Source organism: Charadrius vociferus, unplaced genomic scaffold (genome assembly GCF_000708025.1).
Source record: "Charadrius vociferus isolate BGI_N301 unplaced genomic scaffold, ASM70802v2 scaffold32, whole genome shotgun sequence".
NCBI classification, from domain to species: Eukaryota; Metazoa; Chordata; class Aves; order Charadriiformes; family Charadriidae; genus Charadrius; species Charadrius vociferus.
The window spans coordinates 7,021,357-7,037,399 of NW_009647856.1; the positions used below are offsets into that span (position 1 = coordinate 7,021,357).

Sequence of the window (16,043 nt, forward strand, 5' to 3'; positions counted from 1 at the left end):
TCCTGCTGAGGGAAGGGCTATGGCATAGGCTCAGTGGACAGTTCTGTTTTATCTGTGCTGTTAGTAGACACTCGCGTGCTGACCGGTGAATCAGTGTGTGTATAGCTTGGAGGCAGCAACCGCACTGACTGCCTCCTGCCATCAGTGGTTGGTAGACATAAATGAGCTGGCACGATGATCGGAAGGGTTTGCAAGATAAGGAGCTCTATACGTAGCAGGTAGTGAGGAGTATTGTAACATATGTATTCTGTGATACAGGACAGAAGTCTATTATAAATAGACTATTGGGGTTCTTTTGGTCACCAGTGTCCATGGAGAAAAAGCGGGTAACAGTGCCTTGTGGTTGAAATCGCAATGTACCTGATTATGCTCAATCCCGTTTCTTTTTATCCCATCTTCTCTATCCTGCTTTTATACAAGTAAATGTCAGACATGTCTTTAAGACAGAGTTCTTGGTTCCTAAATTGAGTAAGAGTTTCAGTACTGTAATGATTTTGGTAAGTGACCATGTTAAAACTTAGATGTGTAGCTGGATATTTTATTTTGTTGTTTTTGTTTTTGTTTTTTTTTCCAATTGTAATTGATTATCCTACTAACAAGAGGTGGGGGGACAAAGATAAAAGCTGGAGTATTGGAAATGTGACATGCCTTTCCAGCATTTCTTTAATCAAACAACCCTTTTCTCCCAATGTTTTTCTTTTAAACTTGGCTCCCAATTTATTATCTTTCAGTGTCTAACACTTCTTTTTTTAATGAATGTGTTACTCTATTCTCTATTATTTTTTTAATAGAATTCTTGGTGGAAAAACATCTAAATAGAGTTATTGGAGAGTCTCATGCAATGTTCTAATGGACCTAATCTTACTAGTAAGATATTATGGTGATGTTTAAATGCTAAAAGCTTCCTTTCAAACCCCTTTTGTTAATTGCTAAAAATGGCGGGAGAGATAGTTTAGCTGTCTCAAACTGATGGAGTTTCCAGTGTGGATTTGTAGTGAGAAGAGATTAATAAACTGTTATTGTTGAATTTGAAACAGAACATGTAGAGGATTTGCATCTCCCAGGTGGATCTGTGGGGAAGAGGTCCCCCTTAACTGGCCTACAGAGATGCAAAAATTAGTTCAGATCTCTAATATGAGGGGGCTTGGGGGGCTGCTTAGTTGTTTGGGTTTTGTTGACCTCCCCTGCTCCCCTGTTTAAGTACCAATTTAATAATAATACTGTTTTAGGACTATGTAGGTCAGTGTTTTTGAAAGCCAAGTAGTTCTGAGATGTTGAGCTGTGAAACCTTTTAGTTGTAGACATGCATTAGGAAGCCAAATTTGCTAGTATTTGTTTAAGCAATGCTGATTTGATTGATCTCACTTCTGTAAATCAGTGTCAGAAACATTTCTTCATTGGTGCTGTTGCCAATTGCTGTCAGAGAGGGCAAGTCCTGAATAGGTTCTCCATTGCTAAGTTGTCTCTGCCCGTATCTGAATATACCGTGAATTTTTGCAAACAATTTTTTCTTCAGAAGACCCGGACAGACATCTTAAAAATTGTAACGCAGTGTTCCATATGGGATAGTATATGAATCTGTTTTGTTACGGTTTGGGGGTGGGGGAGGGAATGTGGAATACTTTGTTAGAAACAGATTTTCTTTAGTGTGATGTCTTATTTATAGGTATCTTCCAAAATAGTTAAAAATAATACTAGGAGCACTCTACATTAGATTGGAATATAAGTGTCTCATTATCCACTTTGTTGAGTAGATGCAGGAAATAAGTGAATCTAGCCTATTTTCATCATCCAGTCTGAGTAAAATGTTAGAGAGGCAAAAGTAGGGGTGGCAATTGAGAATCAAACTGGTGTTATTGATAAAAAATAAGTGATGGTTGTTTAGGGAGGTATCACTTGCAATCATGTCCCATGAGTTCTGCCTAGATTTGCATTTAACTTGAAGCACATGAATACATGAAAATATTCAGAGAGGAAGTGTTATTACTGCCTACAACAACCTAATGGGAGAGTAGAGCTGGGTTCTTCTGAAAGCTGGACAGGGATAGGATGAGAAGAAAAAACGGACACAAGATGAGCTGTAGCAAATTCCAGGATGATGTTAGGAAAAGCTTTTTCACAGTGTGGTTATTCAGGTACTGGAACAGGGACCCAGAGGGGGCTGTTGCATCTCCATCCTTGGAGATACTCAAAACTTAGCTAGCCAAGCCCCTGATCTGATTTGACCTGCTTTGAGCAAGGGAGTGGACTAGGTGACCTCCAGAGTTTTCCTTCTAATCTAAATTACTCTTGATTCTATCCTTTTTTTTGTTCAGTATTGTTATCTTTTGGATCCTTAGCTAAACTAAAATAAAGCTCAGAGGGTTAGAAAACCTAAAGATGCTAAAGCTCCTATGAGTCCCCAGAAAAACATGGGTTGAGTAGAAGGAGATACAAATTGGAGCCTTTGTTAACTCTTGCTATAATTGTAGCCTTTCTTCTATGGTTTCCATTTGTTCTGCTGGCAGGGAGGTTTGTACACACATCTTAGCACAGGACGCTTTTCCAGCAGGTACTTTTGTTATAAGGAATTGTGCTTGAGATGACTGGGGGAATGTTGGGAGAGGTGAAGAAAGAGGGGAACAAGATGACGCCTTTTAGCAATGAGGACAGTCAGGCATTGAAGCAGGTTGGCTGGAGAGGTGGTGTGGTCTCCTTCCTTGGCAGTTCTCAAGACTGGAGCCTAGAGGAATCTTGTCTGACCTCATAGTTGACCCTGCTTTGAGCAGGAGGTTGAACCCCTTGCGGTCCCATCTAACCTGCATTATTCTGTGATCCTAAGTAGAGGTAGTGGAAAGGGGAGTATTCTTAGGAGATGTGTAGAAAGGTCAGTGTGGCGCAGATGCATGCTGATGAATCAAATATTTTTATTCATTTTCATGCTAAAGACAACTTTGCAGTATAACACTATAAAAAAATTATTAGTTTTTACCTGTTGTTAGGTCCATTCCTTAGTTCAAGAAAACTTACCTTAAGCCTTTATTTTATTCTGATGAGTCAGGCATTTGTGAATTATCTTACCTAGTTAAGAACTGAGTGAGTAAGGGTGGGCTGTGAAAGTGACTTTATATATCAACAAGTTAAAATTACTTATTTTTCTGTGATTCTGCAGGCTTGCCGGGGTAACACAATGCCAGCTGAGCGCAAAAAGCCAGCAAATATGGAGGAAAAAGAATCTCTGTTAAATAATAAAGAAAAAGAATTTAGTGAAAGGCGACCAGTGAGCACCAGGGAGAAGCCAAAAGAAGATCTCAAGGTTGGCATGAAGAGAGAGACTTTAAAGGTTCCTGAAGATAAAAAGAAAAAACTGGAAGAGGATAAAAGAAAAAAAGAAGACAAGGAGCGGAAGAAGAAAGAAGAGGATAAAGTAAAGGCAGAAGAAGAGCAAAAGAAGAAAGAAGAGGAAGAAAAAAAGAAACTTGAAGAAGAGGAGAAAAAGAAACAAGAGGAGGAAGAGAAAAAGAAACAAGAAGAAGCTGCTGCTCAACTGAAGTAAGTTGTCTTTTAATGGTTTAATTGTGTCAAATGCTGTAGTTCTGCTTTCAGGGTTATGGGCAGAATTATAAAAGATGAACTGATTGAGTTACTTTATTATAAGTTGTATGTAGTGTTATAAACTTTACGTGGCTAGCTGAGCATGCTTTGTGACTTCCATGTAGTTTTGAGTTTTCACCTCTAACCTTTGTTACTTTAGTCTCTATATGGGTTTGTGATAGTGTTCTCCACATGATGACCTTGTAGTGCACAAATATGATTGAATAAAGAAGCATGGTTTCTTCTAAGATGGAGAAGTGTTAGTCATAAAATTGGTAATACAAGCTCTTAAGAGGTCCACAGACCATAACAGGAGCTAATCTGCCTGGATGGCAAACACAGAATGTAACCTGGCAGTTTAATGTGTGGTACTACCCAGACACTGTTTCTTACCATGTTATCAAAAGGTACTACAGTATTGAAGATAGAGTCTTTAGACTGATAAAGCCAAGATTCCAGACATTCTTGTGTTTGAAATATGTCACTTTCTAAGACTGAGGCAGTGTCATAGCGAAATTCTAGCTGGAACAGGTGAATTTCACCTATTTAAAATTTTCTGTGTAATTTCAGTAGTCTGGGAAGAAAAGATTTCCCTTAACTGTGTAGTAACAGTAACCTGTTGAAAGGTTGTTGTACTCTTCTGTAAGCACTTCAGCTGTCTCTGGAGTAAATGGAGTTTTATATTTTATATTTTCTAAGTCTGTTGGGATTAATATGTTCTGCGTAGGAATATTTGAGAAATTCAGCTTTTTAACAAGTAGTAGATGGCTTTTGCAGCAAAAAATTAAACAGTGATTTATGAAGCTGATACTTTAGCTTTCTAGGATTAACTTGTTAAATACTTAAAAGTACAGAGTATTAAGGGGAAATTGTGTTTAGAACTACTGAAGGGTTTCCAACTATGACTTTTCTTTTTCTTTGGACTGTTAATCTGAAAGTAAGGTTCTGTAATGAAAATGAGTAATTTTTATTTCTCTTAGAGAAAAAGAAGAAGCGCATCAGCTCCATCAGGAGGCTTGGGAGCGCCATCAAGCAAGAAAAGAGCTTCGCAGCAAAAACCAGAATGCACCAGACAATCGCCCCGAGGAAAACTTCTTCAGCAGACTGGATTCCAGTCTGAAGAAGAACACAGCTTTTGTCAAAAAGCTAAAAACCATTACAGAACAACAAAGGGACTCCTTGTCCCATGACTTTAATAGCCTGAATTTAAGCAAATACATTGCAGAAGCAGTAGCTTCTATTGTGGAAGCCAAACTGAAAATATCAGATGTGAACTGCGCTGTGCACTTGTGTTCCCTCTTTCACCAACGCTATGCTGATTTTGCTCCTTCGTTACTTCAGGCTTGGAAAAAACATTTTGAAGCAAGGAAGGAAGAGAAGACTCCTAACATTACCAAGTTAAGAACTGATTTGCGTTTCATTGCAGAATTGACAATAGTTGGTATTTTCACTGACAAGGAAGGTCTGTCTTTAATCTATGAGCAGCTTAAAAATATTATTAACGCTGATCGAGAATCCCACACTCACGTTTCTGTGGTTATCAGCTTTTGTCGGCACTGTGGAGATGACATTGCTGGTTTGGTACCAAGGAAAGTAAAAACTGTTGCAGAGAAGTTTAACTTGAGCTTTCCTCCTAGTGAGATAATTAGCCCGGAGAAACAACAGCCCTTCCAGAATTTGTTAAAGGAATACTTTACGTCTTTGACCAAACACCTGAAAAGGGACCACAGGGAGCTACAAAATATTGAAAGACAAAACAGGTGACACTTGAATGTTGCTTTTTATTTATGCAGAAAAAAATAGTCTATTGATGAAATGCCTTAATTTGTTGCAGTACTTGTAAACAAAGTCTGTTAGTGGGGTGTAGAAGGTAAGTGTATTCTGCTGTATATCTTAAAAAGTTCTAAATTTGCTTTGAATACTTAAAACCAAAAACCAAACAGACTCTTTGAGTATCTTTAAAGAAGATGGAGGTTGACCTTTAGTTTTGCTTCTCTTAACTCTATTAGTTTGGTGATGCTCCCTTGGCAGCTTGAGAGTAATGTTTCTTTTCCAGCTGGTACTGTACTTTTCCAGTTGGCACAATCTGACTTCTCCCTTTCCACCCACACGTATCTAACAGAGCATATGCCACAATGGCTTTGGCTTGGGGTTTGTTTTTTTTGTTTAGTGTACCAGTACGGAGGAAAAATTAGGTTAGATTAACAAGGTATCCCTTACACTTTAAAGTGGACAAATTTTATATATTAAAATGTTGGAGGGTATAGACAATTTGATTCAAGTTCTCCTAAATGTCTGTATGAAATACTAATATTGAAGGGTATGAATATACACAACTTTAAGATCTGAATAATTTAATTTCTACCGTGATCACATTGTTTAATAATTATTTGCTTTTCTTTAAAGCATCCTGAATTGTCATTATTGAAGCCAGCCTAAACCCAACTGCCGGTCTTAAAATATGGTCATTCTTAAATTCTTTTGGAAGCATTCCAGGCAGACAGAATGAACGTGTTACAGAGTGCAGATGCAGGCTTCAAGTAAAAGGCTGAACATCAGTCCAGAGCCAAATGTATGCTTGTGATACATTGAAATTTGATGTTCCCAAACCAAGACTTTAAACTTGGATCCTTTGTGCTGATGGGTATTCTGTTGCAGTCCTATCCAGACTTGGTCAGCTAAGCAGTGTATTTCACGGGACCATAAACAAACTTCTGAGCTACCATCATTTCTACACTACCTGATTACTTTAAAGTGTGTTATTGACTTAGTAGTTGTTTGGATTTTGGGTTTGGTTTTTTTTTTTTTTTGAGTTAATGAATATAAACTTTCACAATTATAATTGATTCTGGGTGGGATTTCAATGAGTGAGTGTTATAAAGTCTGCATGATGGGAAATAAAGTTAACAAAACTTGCAAGAGATGTGGGGAGTGTTAAGAAACTATGAAGAAGAAAGAGCGTAAGTGATCTGGGAGAGGGAAATACACTTTAATGTTTACTCGCACAACTGGGTAAAAATGACTGGATAGAGCCCCGAGCAGCCTGGTCCGATCTCATCGTTGAACCTACTTTGAGTAACTCAGACTAGAGACCCTTTATGCACCTTATCTGAATTACCCTATGAAAATCAGTGCAAAACTTTGGTTTGGGGAAGGAATGTGAGGAAGTATAGTTTATCACTGATGAAGATAATTCTATTATTTCTGTCTGAACTTTGAGATGTTTATTTTAGCTGCTTAATAAAAGTTGGGGAATAAGTTTTGTTAAAGATACAAGATATCAAAAAACTTTCCTGCCTAGTTTTATTTGCTTACAACATATCTGTAACAAGAGAGATGCTTGGCATTTGCCTGCTATGGATGTGCAGGGTGTGAGGTTGAAGACAGAAACTTGCCTGGCAAGCAGTCTGTGAAAGTTATAGAAATCACCCTAAATTGTGGATTCCTGAAAAGTGATTGTGGTGATGTGTTATTGGTTTTTTTGTTAGTTTGTGGTTGGGAGGTTTTTGGTGTTTGTTTGTTTTTGGGTTTTTTTTAAGGAATAATCCCATTGGAAAAAACAGTCCTCTGTATATTTGAAACCTGATCTACTTTGGTGATAGCAACAGCTTTTATTCCCACTGTTATTCCAGAACTGGTGAAGTGAACAGGGAGCGAACTGTTACCTCTTGTGCATCAACAGTGTCGTACGTTTAGGTTACGGTTTGTCAAGTGAATACCTCTTGAATTTACCTGTATCAGGACAGTGACTGTGAAGTAACTCAAGCTGTACAGATTGGTTAAGTTACTTGAAAATTAATATGCTAACCTTAACAGAGCTTTAATATTGTGTTACCTGATAAATCGTTTAGGTAAAATTAAAGCATGATTAGACATGAGGGTTTCTGCAGGTGCATAATTAGGAAAACTACCTTGAGTTACACTTTGACAGTGGGACCTGATGGTCATTTGGTTGCACAGCAAAATCTGTGCAGGCTGTTTCATTGGAAAGGAACAACTTGATTCCCAGATTCTAGGGTGAGTTTTCAAAAAAGAGTGTTAGATAAGAAAGAAACTTCCTTTGTCTAAATTAAGGATGTTTTAAAGATCTGCTGAACTTGCATTATGGCATTTAGTGAAATTCTGAAGAGATATAAAGTAAGATAAGTACTCTATGCTGTACTTCTAATTGTATGCAAAAATGAATTGTGCTTTAAAAGTTTCCTTAGTATGCTTTAGCTCGCTTGAATTTGTTAACACTTGTCTTTTGGGAACTAAAACTGAGAACTGAAACTCTTGTACTCTTACAGTGCTTTACTGTTTGGTTTGGTTTTGGGTTTTTTTTAATAATAGCACAGAGTTTCAGTGCTCGTGTCCATGAGGTATATTTTAAACTGAAAATACGTACCTAATGGATAGCTGTCTCCATGGAAAGGCTATGAATTGGCATTTAACATGTTTCCTGAATCCAAACTGAACTATTACACTTTAGAAATTGTCTGTAGTTATATAAATTGTTAATTTTTCCTGCTTTACCATTAGGAGCGGGTAGTACCTGTTATATAGGTGTGTTTTTGTAAGAGGGTCAAGAAATATAACTTTTGCTAGCCTTACTGCTTGTTGCCCTCTAGCAAGACATCTGTGTCAAGTTTTGGTTCTGAGCAGATAAGAATTTTGTTGCTCGCTCTGTGAATGTGTTGTGTACAAAGATGGCTTTTGTTAATCTGGAACTGAAAATAGGCAAGATTGTTATCCCTCAACTTACATTGCTTAAACTATCTTAGAATTTTTATGCCACAAAATGTTTGGATCTTTTGGCAAGAATGTGATTGTATACTTACTGCTTAATAAAAGCCTAATAATGTAATGATGCAACCTGCTTTAGGAATTAAGACATCCATGCTTTATTTCAAATATTATCTTCTGATGCTTTTATCTCAGTGCAGGGTGAATTGTCAGTGGTTACAGCTAGTTAGTCCAATGTTAATAGCATTATTCAAGCTACTGGAAACTTCATAGACAAGCTTATTCTGTCAGCTTCCCTTTGAAAGTCCTTGATTGATCTGAGCCCATTTGTACCTTTGCTGTAGTAGACCCCCAAACAGCTCAGCCAACGCACTGTGTCCCTTGCTGGTAAACAACTGACTGTGCCTCATCCATATAAGAACTGTTCATGAAGAGTGGATCACGCCATGGATGGGAAAATGCACTTCTCAGGAGCCCTAGTTGAGGACAAAGCAGACCATTGCTAATGAGCAACCAGCTTATTCTTAGTTAACCCAAAATCAAGGATGACAGTCTTTCATCCGTCTTCTGTGCCAAGCTTTGTACTAGCAGAGATTGCCTTGTTCTGTATATTTGGTTCAAAGTACTGAAAGTTCTTGATATTTTTTTTGTCTGAAATCCAAGATGGCCATAATTGTAGTTTGGTAAGAAAATAGAGTTGTACTCTTTTGCACATAATCCTGAAACTGCTTTACTATGTACTTATAAGCAGTGGTTATGTTCCTTCAAGTGCAAGTTGCTTTTGACAACAGATATCAGTTTTAAAAATGAGAATTTAAAATAAGTGTGGATAGTTTTATAAAAGAAAACAAAAAGCAAGTGAGAAAACAAATCTAACTGTTCTTAATTTGGACTGGTAGATTTGAAATAACTTGGGGGGGGGAGGGTTGAAAATTAATGGGCTGGTCTTAACGTGCAACGTTTTTTGAGTCTCCTGGCAATGATTGCATGTTTAATTATTTGAACAACATGGAAATGTTGTTTTCCATCTGTAACAATACTTTTACCCATTTGAATGCTTTAATTTACTACAGAAGTCTTTTCATAGTGCAGGACTGTTACAGGATAATCATGGCAAAAAAATTAGCCTTTCTCTTTGGATATTGAAGTTAGAGCTTCTGTAACTGTACTACCCTCAATGATACTGAAATTGGTAATTCAGTATGGTTCTTTGGAAAAAACCAGCATTACTCAAATTTTTGCTATTGTGGTCTAAACTAGAATTCTTATAGTTCCCTTAAAGAGAGAAGGTTAGCTTTGCTCAGAAAAGTTGGTAGTGGTTCAGCATAGCTCAAATACATTTTAAGAAAAAAGGCCATCTTACTGTAACGTTGATTTTTGCAGGCGCATTCTTCACTCTAAGGGAGAGCTCAGTGAAGATCGACACAAGCAATATGAGGAATTTGCAATGTCGTATCAGAAGCTGTTGGCAAATTCCCAATCTCTAGCAGATCTTTTGGATGAAAATATGCCTGACCTTCCTCAAGAGAAACCAACACCTGAGGGTAGGCCGTCTTCTAAAGCAAACAGGATACTGGGCTTGGCTTGGATGTGGTGGGAAGGCTAACCAAACCCTCTTACTGATGTGTTCTGTCCATTGATTTCTTTTTATTTAGGCTTTCCCTCTTAAGGGTATCAACAAATGAATAATACATAGTTTTTTATTAAAGTAATTAAACCTAAAATGTAACTGTAACTATTGTATATGCTGTGTAGTTACAGTAACTTAAGTAATACCTCCTTAGATTTGTTTCAGGTAATATAGGAATAAATGGAAAATTAAAATTATTTTTAACCTAATCCTTTCCATTTAATGTAATACATTTTTTTAGTATTTAAGAACTGTATATGTTAGAGTTTTAAAAACTGATGTTGTTAAAAAATGAGTTTGAATTATATTTTGGGTCATGATGTTATGAGCAGAACCATATTGTTGAGCCAGGTAAGTCACTAGGTGGCTCTCCGACCTCCTGAGAAGGAGTACAGGATTTTACTGGCAGAGCTATTCAACGCCTTAATGAATCTCAAATTTTAGATTTAGAGGTGATGAAATCATGAGTGTATCTTTTGTCTGAAGTGATCTTGAGCTTAAAAAGACTACATTTCTTGAACACCTCTAAATTTAAAATTGTTCTTTTTAAACTTCTGTTCTTAAGATACAGTGGGGTACAGTCCATCATGCTTAAAGCAATTGCTTTTTATACTAATGTAGTTAAAGTCTGTTACAGCTTTCCTTTCTAATACCACATAACGTGTTCCTTGATTTTACTTGATTTGGCTTTCGCTCTGATACTGTATTCTATCAATGCTAAATTTACATTTATTGATATCTCTAATATAAAGATTGGGTTGTTAAAAGCACTTTAAATTATGCATCGCAATATTTAGCGAAAACAGGGGTAGTAATAAATAGGTGAACATGTTTGTAAAAGTATTTTTCTTAATCTTTAAAGGTGCCTCCTTTTAGAAGGTGAGAAATTTGTGTAAGTAACTTTCTTACGGTTTGACTATTTTTGCAGAACATGGACCTGGTATTGATATTTTCACACCAGGAAAGCCTGGCGAATATGACCTGGAGGGAGGTATCTGGGAAGATGAAGATGCTAGAAACTTCTATGAGAACCTCATCGACTTAAAGGCTTTTGTGCCAGCAATTTTGTTTAAAGATAATGAAAAATGTTCCCAAAACAAGGATTCCAGCAAAGATGAATCAAGAGGTAGAACACTTAGATGAGTATTTTTTTTAACATATCTTGTCCAACAGGTATGCAAATTTGATGGAAGTAATGAATCTTCAGTGAAATAATTTGTGGTTATGAGGACAATACGCCGGTTTGGATGAATTTTTAGGAAAGAAAGTATGTGGGGTAGGGTTTATATCTGGATGTGGTATTTAAGGAAAAAAAGTAAATGCATTTTAATATTGATAGAATTTTAAATTTAAAATAATCGGTGATTAACTAATGTGAGTAAATATTAACTTCTCTGTGACAAACCTAAAAATTTACTTTCTTTAAAAGATGTTAATTCTGTTTTTTCCACTAAATTGTTAATGGTAGCTAACTGTCTCGGTATAAAATTCCAGTAGATTAAAAGGCCTGGGTGGTTCCTCGCTTCTGATGCAGCCTTAGGATCACAACCCAGCATTGTTGGGCTTTAGTTACAATGGGATAAAAATGACATTCACCATCACTGGCTCAAAGTATAACAGAAGGTGCATTTTTGGATAAGTGTTTTGGCATTGAAGATATGGCAACAAAGACACAGGCTATATGATTTTCTAGTAATACGCACTCAGTATGTCAGTGTTGAAATTCCATTAATACTCAGCTTTATAACTCATGACCCCCTTCCTGATTTTTAAATTCTGAAATTTCCCTGTGAGGATAATTAGATGTTGGAACAGCTTGCTGAGGGATCCTGGAATCTCTGTATTGAGATTTTTTTTAAGACAACTGGAAAAAGTCCCTGAGAAATATGGTCTGAATGGAGGGCTAATCCACTTTGAGCAGATGTTGAACTAGAGACCTTACCAAGGTCCATTCCAGACTAATTTTGTCAGGGATTCCAAACAGGTTGCCTGTTTTGTGAGTGTGCGATTTTCACATGATGCATGCACTGTTTTGTCACACTTCTTGAAAAATTTGAGTATTTTAAAAAGCCTATTTGCCTTGAAAATTACTTTTTTTATGAAGCACAGTCTGCAAATGAGGCTTGGAGGCCTAAAAGAATAGCAAAACGTTGTAGATAGTAATCTCTTGGAAAAATGCTCTGTGCTGGACCAGTGTTGGTGTTAGAGAAAAATATTAGCTATTCCTTTCTGAATCTTCATTTAAAGATGCATAGATTATTTGTTTTCAAGGAAAGTACGATTTTTATTTGACCTTCTATATAACATATTACTTCTTCAGTATCTTCCTCCTGTTCTGCTTTTTGCTTTCTTGGTCTTTGTAAAACTCTCTTTCCTTGCTTTGTCAGTTTTGTTATCACTTGAGCTATGAAGAATACGTAGTGCAAATGTTAAATTAGAATATGTACCTTTGAATCTGGCTCTTTGTGAATAATGTTTGTGATATTCATTTACTGGGGTTTTGGAGGATACTGTTTTTCTACCTGACCTTCCCAGTATGCCAGGTTTTTTTGCTTGCACTTTCCATGTGATGCCCTGGCAATCCATTTTAAGCACTTTACGGCTTAGATTGCTACATTCTGAGTATCTTCTTCTGTTTGAATGTATGCATGTCATCCTGTGAAGACACGCAGGTATAGTTCAGAACAAACCAAAGCACTAAAAATTGTTGGCAATCCTTAGAAGGCCCCTAATGTAGGTAAATGTTTGCAGCTTTCAGGTGTATGGGTAAATCTATATGAAGGATACCAAATCACTGAGATCTAACAGATGAGACAGTATAGTCTCAAAAAGTAGATATTCTTTTCCCCATTTCCTTTTAATGAGACTAAGGCACTAAAGAGACGTAGGTTTAGCAATGCGAGTCTTCTTGTATTCTAATCATGACTGCGTGTATTTAATAATTTAATATTTCTGCTTAACTTCTAAATAGATTCTAAAGATGCCAAAGATAATAAGGAAGCACCTGGGAGTGAGGATTTGGAGTTGGAGCTGGAGAACCTGGATATTAATGATGATCCTCTGGAGTTAGACTGTGGAGATGAGGCAGAAGATCTTACAAAAAAGCTTCTTGATGAGCAAGGTAAAAAGAATTGGTTTTAGGAATTCTGTGTTCCTTCCTGATTTTTTTTTTTTGAGCGTAATGGTTTTTAGTCAGTAAATAGAGTGACTTCAGGGAAAACAATATTTATTTATGAAACTTTAGTAGCTAGAAACTGTTAGGATTATCGTCAAAATGCATTCATAACACAAGGCATTCAGATACAAGTGAGAAGTATTATATGGAGGTTTATGTAGTGAAAGTTACTGATTCCTTCATATAGCTTATAAATTAATCAGATGTGAAGGCAGTTGTCTGAAATGTGACTAGAAATGTGATGTAGACTTCAGTGCATAAGTATTTTCTGGTTTTATCTTCTGTTGAAATCTAAGATTCAGCTCTGCCTTTCTTCTCATCATCAAAAACTTTTCTTTTGATGTTATGGCTTTACATAGCAGGATTTAAGAATTCTAACCTCTTATTATGTGTAAAAGGCTGCAAAGGGCACCTGTGAAAATCTAGCTGTGTTAGTTTTACTAGGGGAATTAGCAGCAAAATGTTTCTTAAAAAAATTTCCTATGAGTTACAAGTTTTTCTTTCAGTGGTACTGAATACTGGGAAAAGCAAGATCAGGTGTTGAACCAAATTCATAGAGGAGCAAGTGAGGTGTTTTCTTTGAGCCCAGTTTGTAAGACACACCGTTTTTGCTGCTTTGGATTTCCAAGGACCAGTGCAGATTCTATTCTTTCATTTCTGAAGCAGGAAAATTGTTCTGTGTCTAGAATGCGCGGGGAAAAAAAATGGCCTCTGGAGTCCACTGTCTGGAGATTCTGTGGCTTTAAAGTGAAAATCCTACCTGATCTAGTGAATTTCTAATCTAATCATCCCCTTGCTTGAAACTGCATTGGGCTTTAAAAGCTAAGAAGTTAAAGCCAAAACTTCAAGCCGTGGAGTTCACATCAAAGCAAAAAAGTTCAGGCCCTGGTAAAGCCTGTGTATCGGTGTCTAAAGCATAGGTTTATCCAACCCAGCTGATACATGGGGCTGTGGGTTTGGGCGTTGAGTAGCTTGAAAAACTGCTCAAAGTACCACTCTCTTTCAGCTGAAAATAGGAGTGGGTTATGGCATATGGATCTGTAAATTGAGTGACTCTCTTGTGTACCTAAAGTTAGTTGAGCTGAAATTGAGCTTGGGACTATGCTGGTCTGTGACACCTCACGAATTCAAAGAAATTGGACAACTCCAGAGTCAGACTGTTTCAGACTCCTTCTGAAAGGAAAACGGTTGGGATAATTCTATATAATACTTCTATTATATATACTTTATACTATATAATACTTTGGTTTTTCCTTTCTTTACCCAGACAGGTTGGAAAAAGCCATACCCTCCTTGGAATAAATTTTCTGTTCCATTTACATTCTACTCTGAATAGTCATCAGGTCATTAAGCTGGTTAAGATGTTAAGTTTTAATTGTAGAACATTCACCTTTAGTGAGTTGTTACCCTCTAGTCAGACATCTCAAATGAAACAGTGAAGAGCATGGTTCCAGCTAACTATAAGGGAGGTTCTCTTGGAATCTAAAGGAAAAAGAGCAGTTCATTCTGGATTGGTCATAGCCTGCTAGGTAGGCCAAAAATACTTCGTCAATATACATCTAAAGGAACATGGGTATTTCCTTCTTTTCTTTTCTTTGAGGGGATTCTTGACTTGATACGAGGATGAAGATTATTCCAAATACAAAGCCAAATAACATGAGAGTGAGATCCTGTAGAAGTGAGAGAGGAATGACAAGAGATGAGATCAGAAATAGAAGATGCAGTCTCTGTATAGTCTCTGTATGGCTCACTGGGAGGCAATGCCAGTTTGAGTATGTACAGTAGCACAGAAGCGATTGACGATCATGCTTTTGATTGTAAAAGGAAGGTGATGCATATTTTGTCATAATATGAAATACTAGCCATAAATACTAGTTACTGTTTTTAAACTGGCTATTGACTGAGCATTAAACATACTCCCATATGAAAGGTTAATCTAAAATGTGTCAGAACAGACCCTTAAAGAAAGCTTTTTACTTTCTACCTTGTGAAGGTAACATCATTTGGCTCACAGCGTAGGCTTTTAAGAAACTAACAAGCAAAGACAATCACGAAGCTTTTTATTTTTTGTGAAAAATGTAGAAACTTAGTGTCTTTTGGAATTCTATACCTTTGTCAAAGATTTTTTTTTTCAGCCTTTCTCTTAAGTGAAATTCACTTCGGTTTGAAATTAGAAAAATTAGGTGTCCTTCAGCTGCAAAGTATAGCTTTAACTTTTCTTCATATGCACTGATTTTTTTTGTTTATCTGTACTTGAGGTAAGCTAGTATTAATATTTTGTACAAAGGCAGCAAAGAATGAAACCACTATATTATGACACTATTACAAACATAAACCAGTATTCCTAGGTTGAGATGGGCCTTTGGTATAAAAAGAGGATGCGTGAGCTATAGCAGCGTCTTAGATGTAAGGTCCAAGACAAAGAGAGAAAAGTAGCTTCAGTTATTGTGATAATCTGGGGGTGTGGATTTCACTGGCAGAGGGAATAAGTAAATTATAGAGGGGGGGGAAATAGGATAAATAGGGTAGACAGTCCAGTCAGACAGTGGGTACTGCCTATCTTCTGTTACTTCTGCATCTTCTTCTGTCACTTCTCTTCAGTCTTTTCTCCACTGTTCAATTATGAGGGAGACAAGGCAGTACCTTGTGCATTTTTAAAGCAAGTCTGCCCTGGTGTAGCATCCTTCACAGCATCGCAGTGCCTGTTTCTGCGCTTTTTTTCCTAAAGGTTGCTGTCTATAGTCAGCTAAGTTTAAGATATGACATGTAAAGCAAAGTTGATGCAGTTAGTTGAAGAGGTTTGTTTACCAGGAATTCAGGTAATTCATTTTGTTTCTCTATTGTGTTAACTTTGAGTGAATCTTAATTTTCTTATTTTCAATATGCTCAGGGAAGAGAGAGGGAGCAGATAGCACCGGAGCTGAAAATAGTGACGGAAAA

General features: G+C 36.9%; 1 protein-coding gene across 1 annotated transcript in view; it reads left to right on the forward strand.

Annotated features, from left to right (window-relative positions):
* The first annotated feature begins 3,166 nt into the window (after positions 1-3,166).
* The window catches only part of UPF2 (UPF2 regulator of nonsense transcripts homolog (yeast)), a 52,678-nt gene continuing 39,801 nt past the window's right edge, over positions 3,167-16,043 (forward strand). Inside the window, exons 1-5 of the mRNA XM_009882947.1 lie at positions 3,167-3,531; positions 4,554-5,333; positions 9,682-9,842; positions 10,857-11,054; positions 12,900-13,049. Of these exons, the coding sequence (XP_009881249.1) occupies positions 3,170-3,531; positions 4,554-5,333; positions 9,682-9,842; positions 10,857-11,054; positions 12,900-13,049 (1,651 nt within the window). The 5' untranslated portion in view covers positions 3,167-3,169. The remainder of the gene's footprint in view (positions 3,532-4,553; positions 5,334-9,681; positions 9,843-10,856; positions 11,055-12,899; positions 13,050-16,043) is intronic.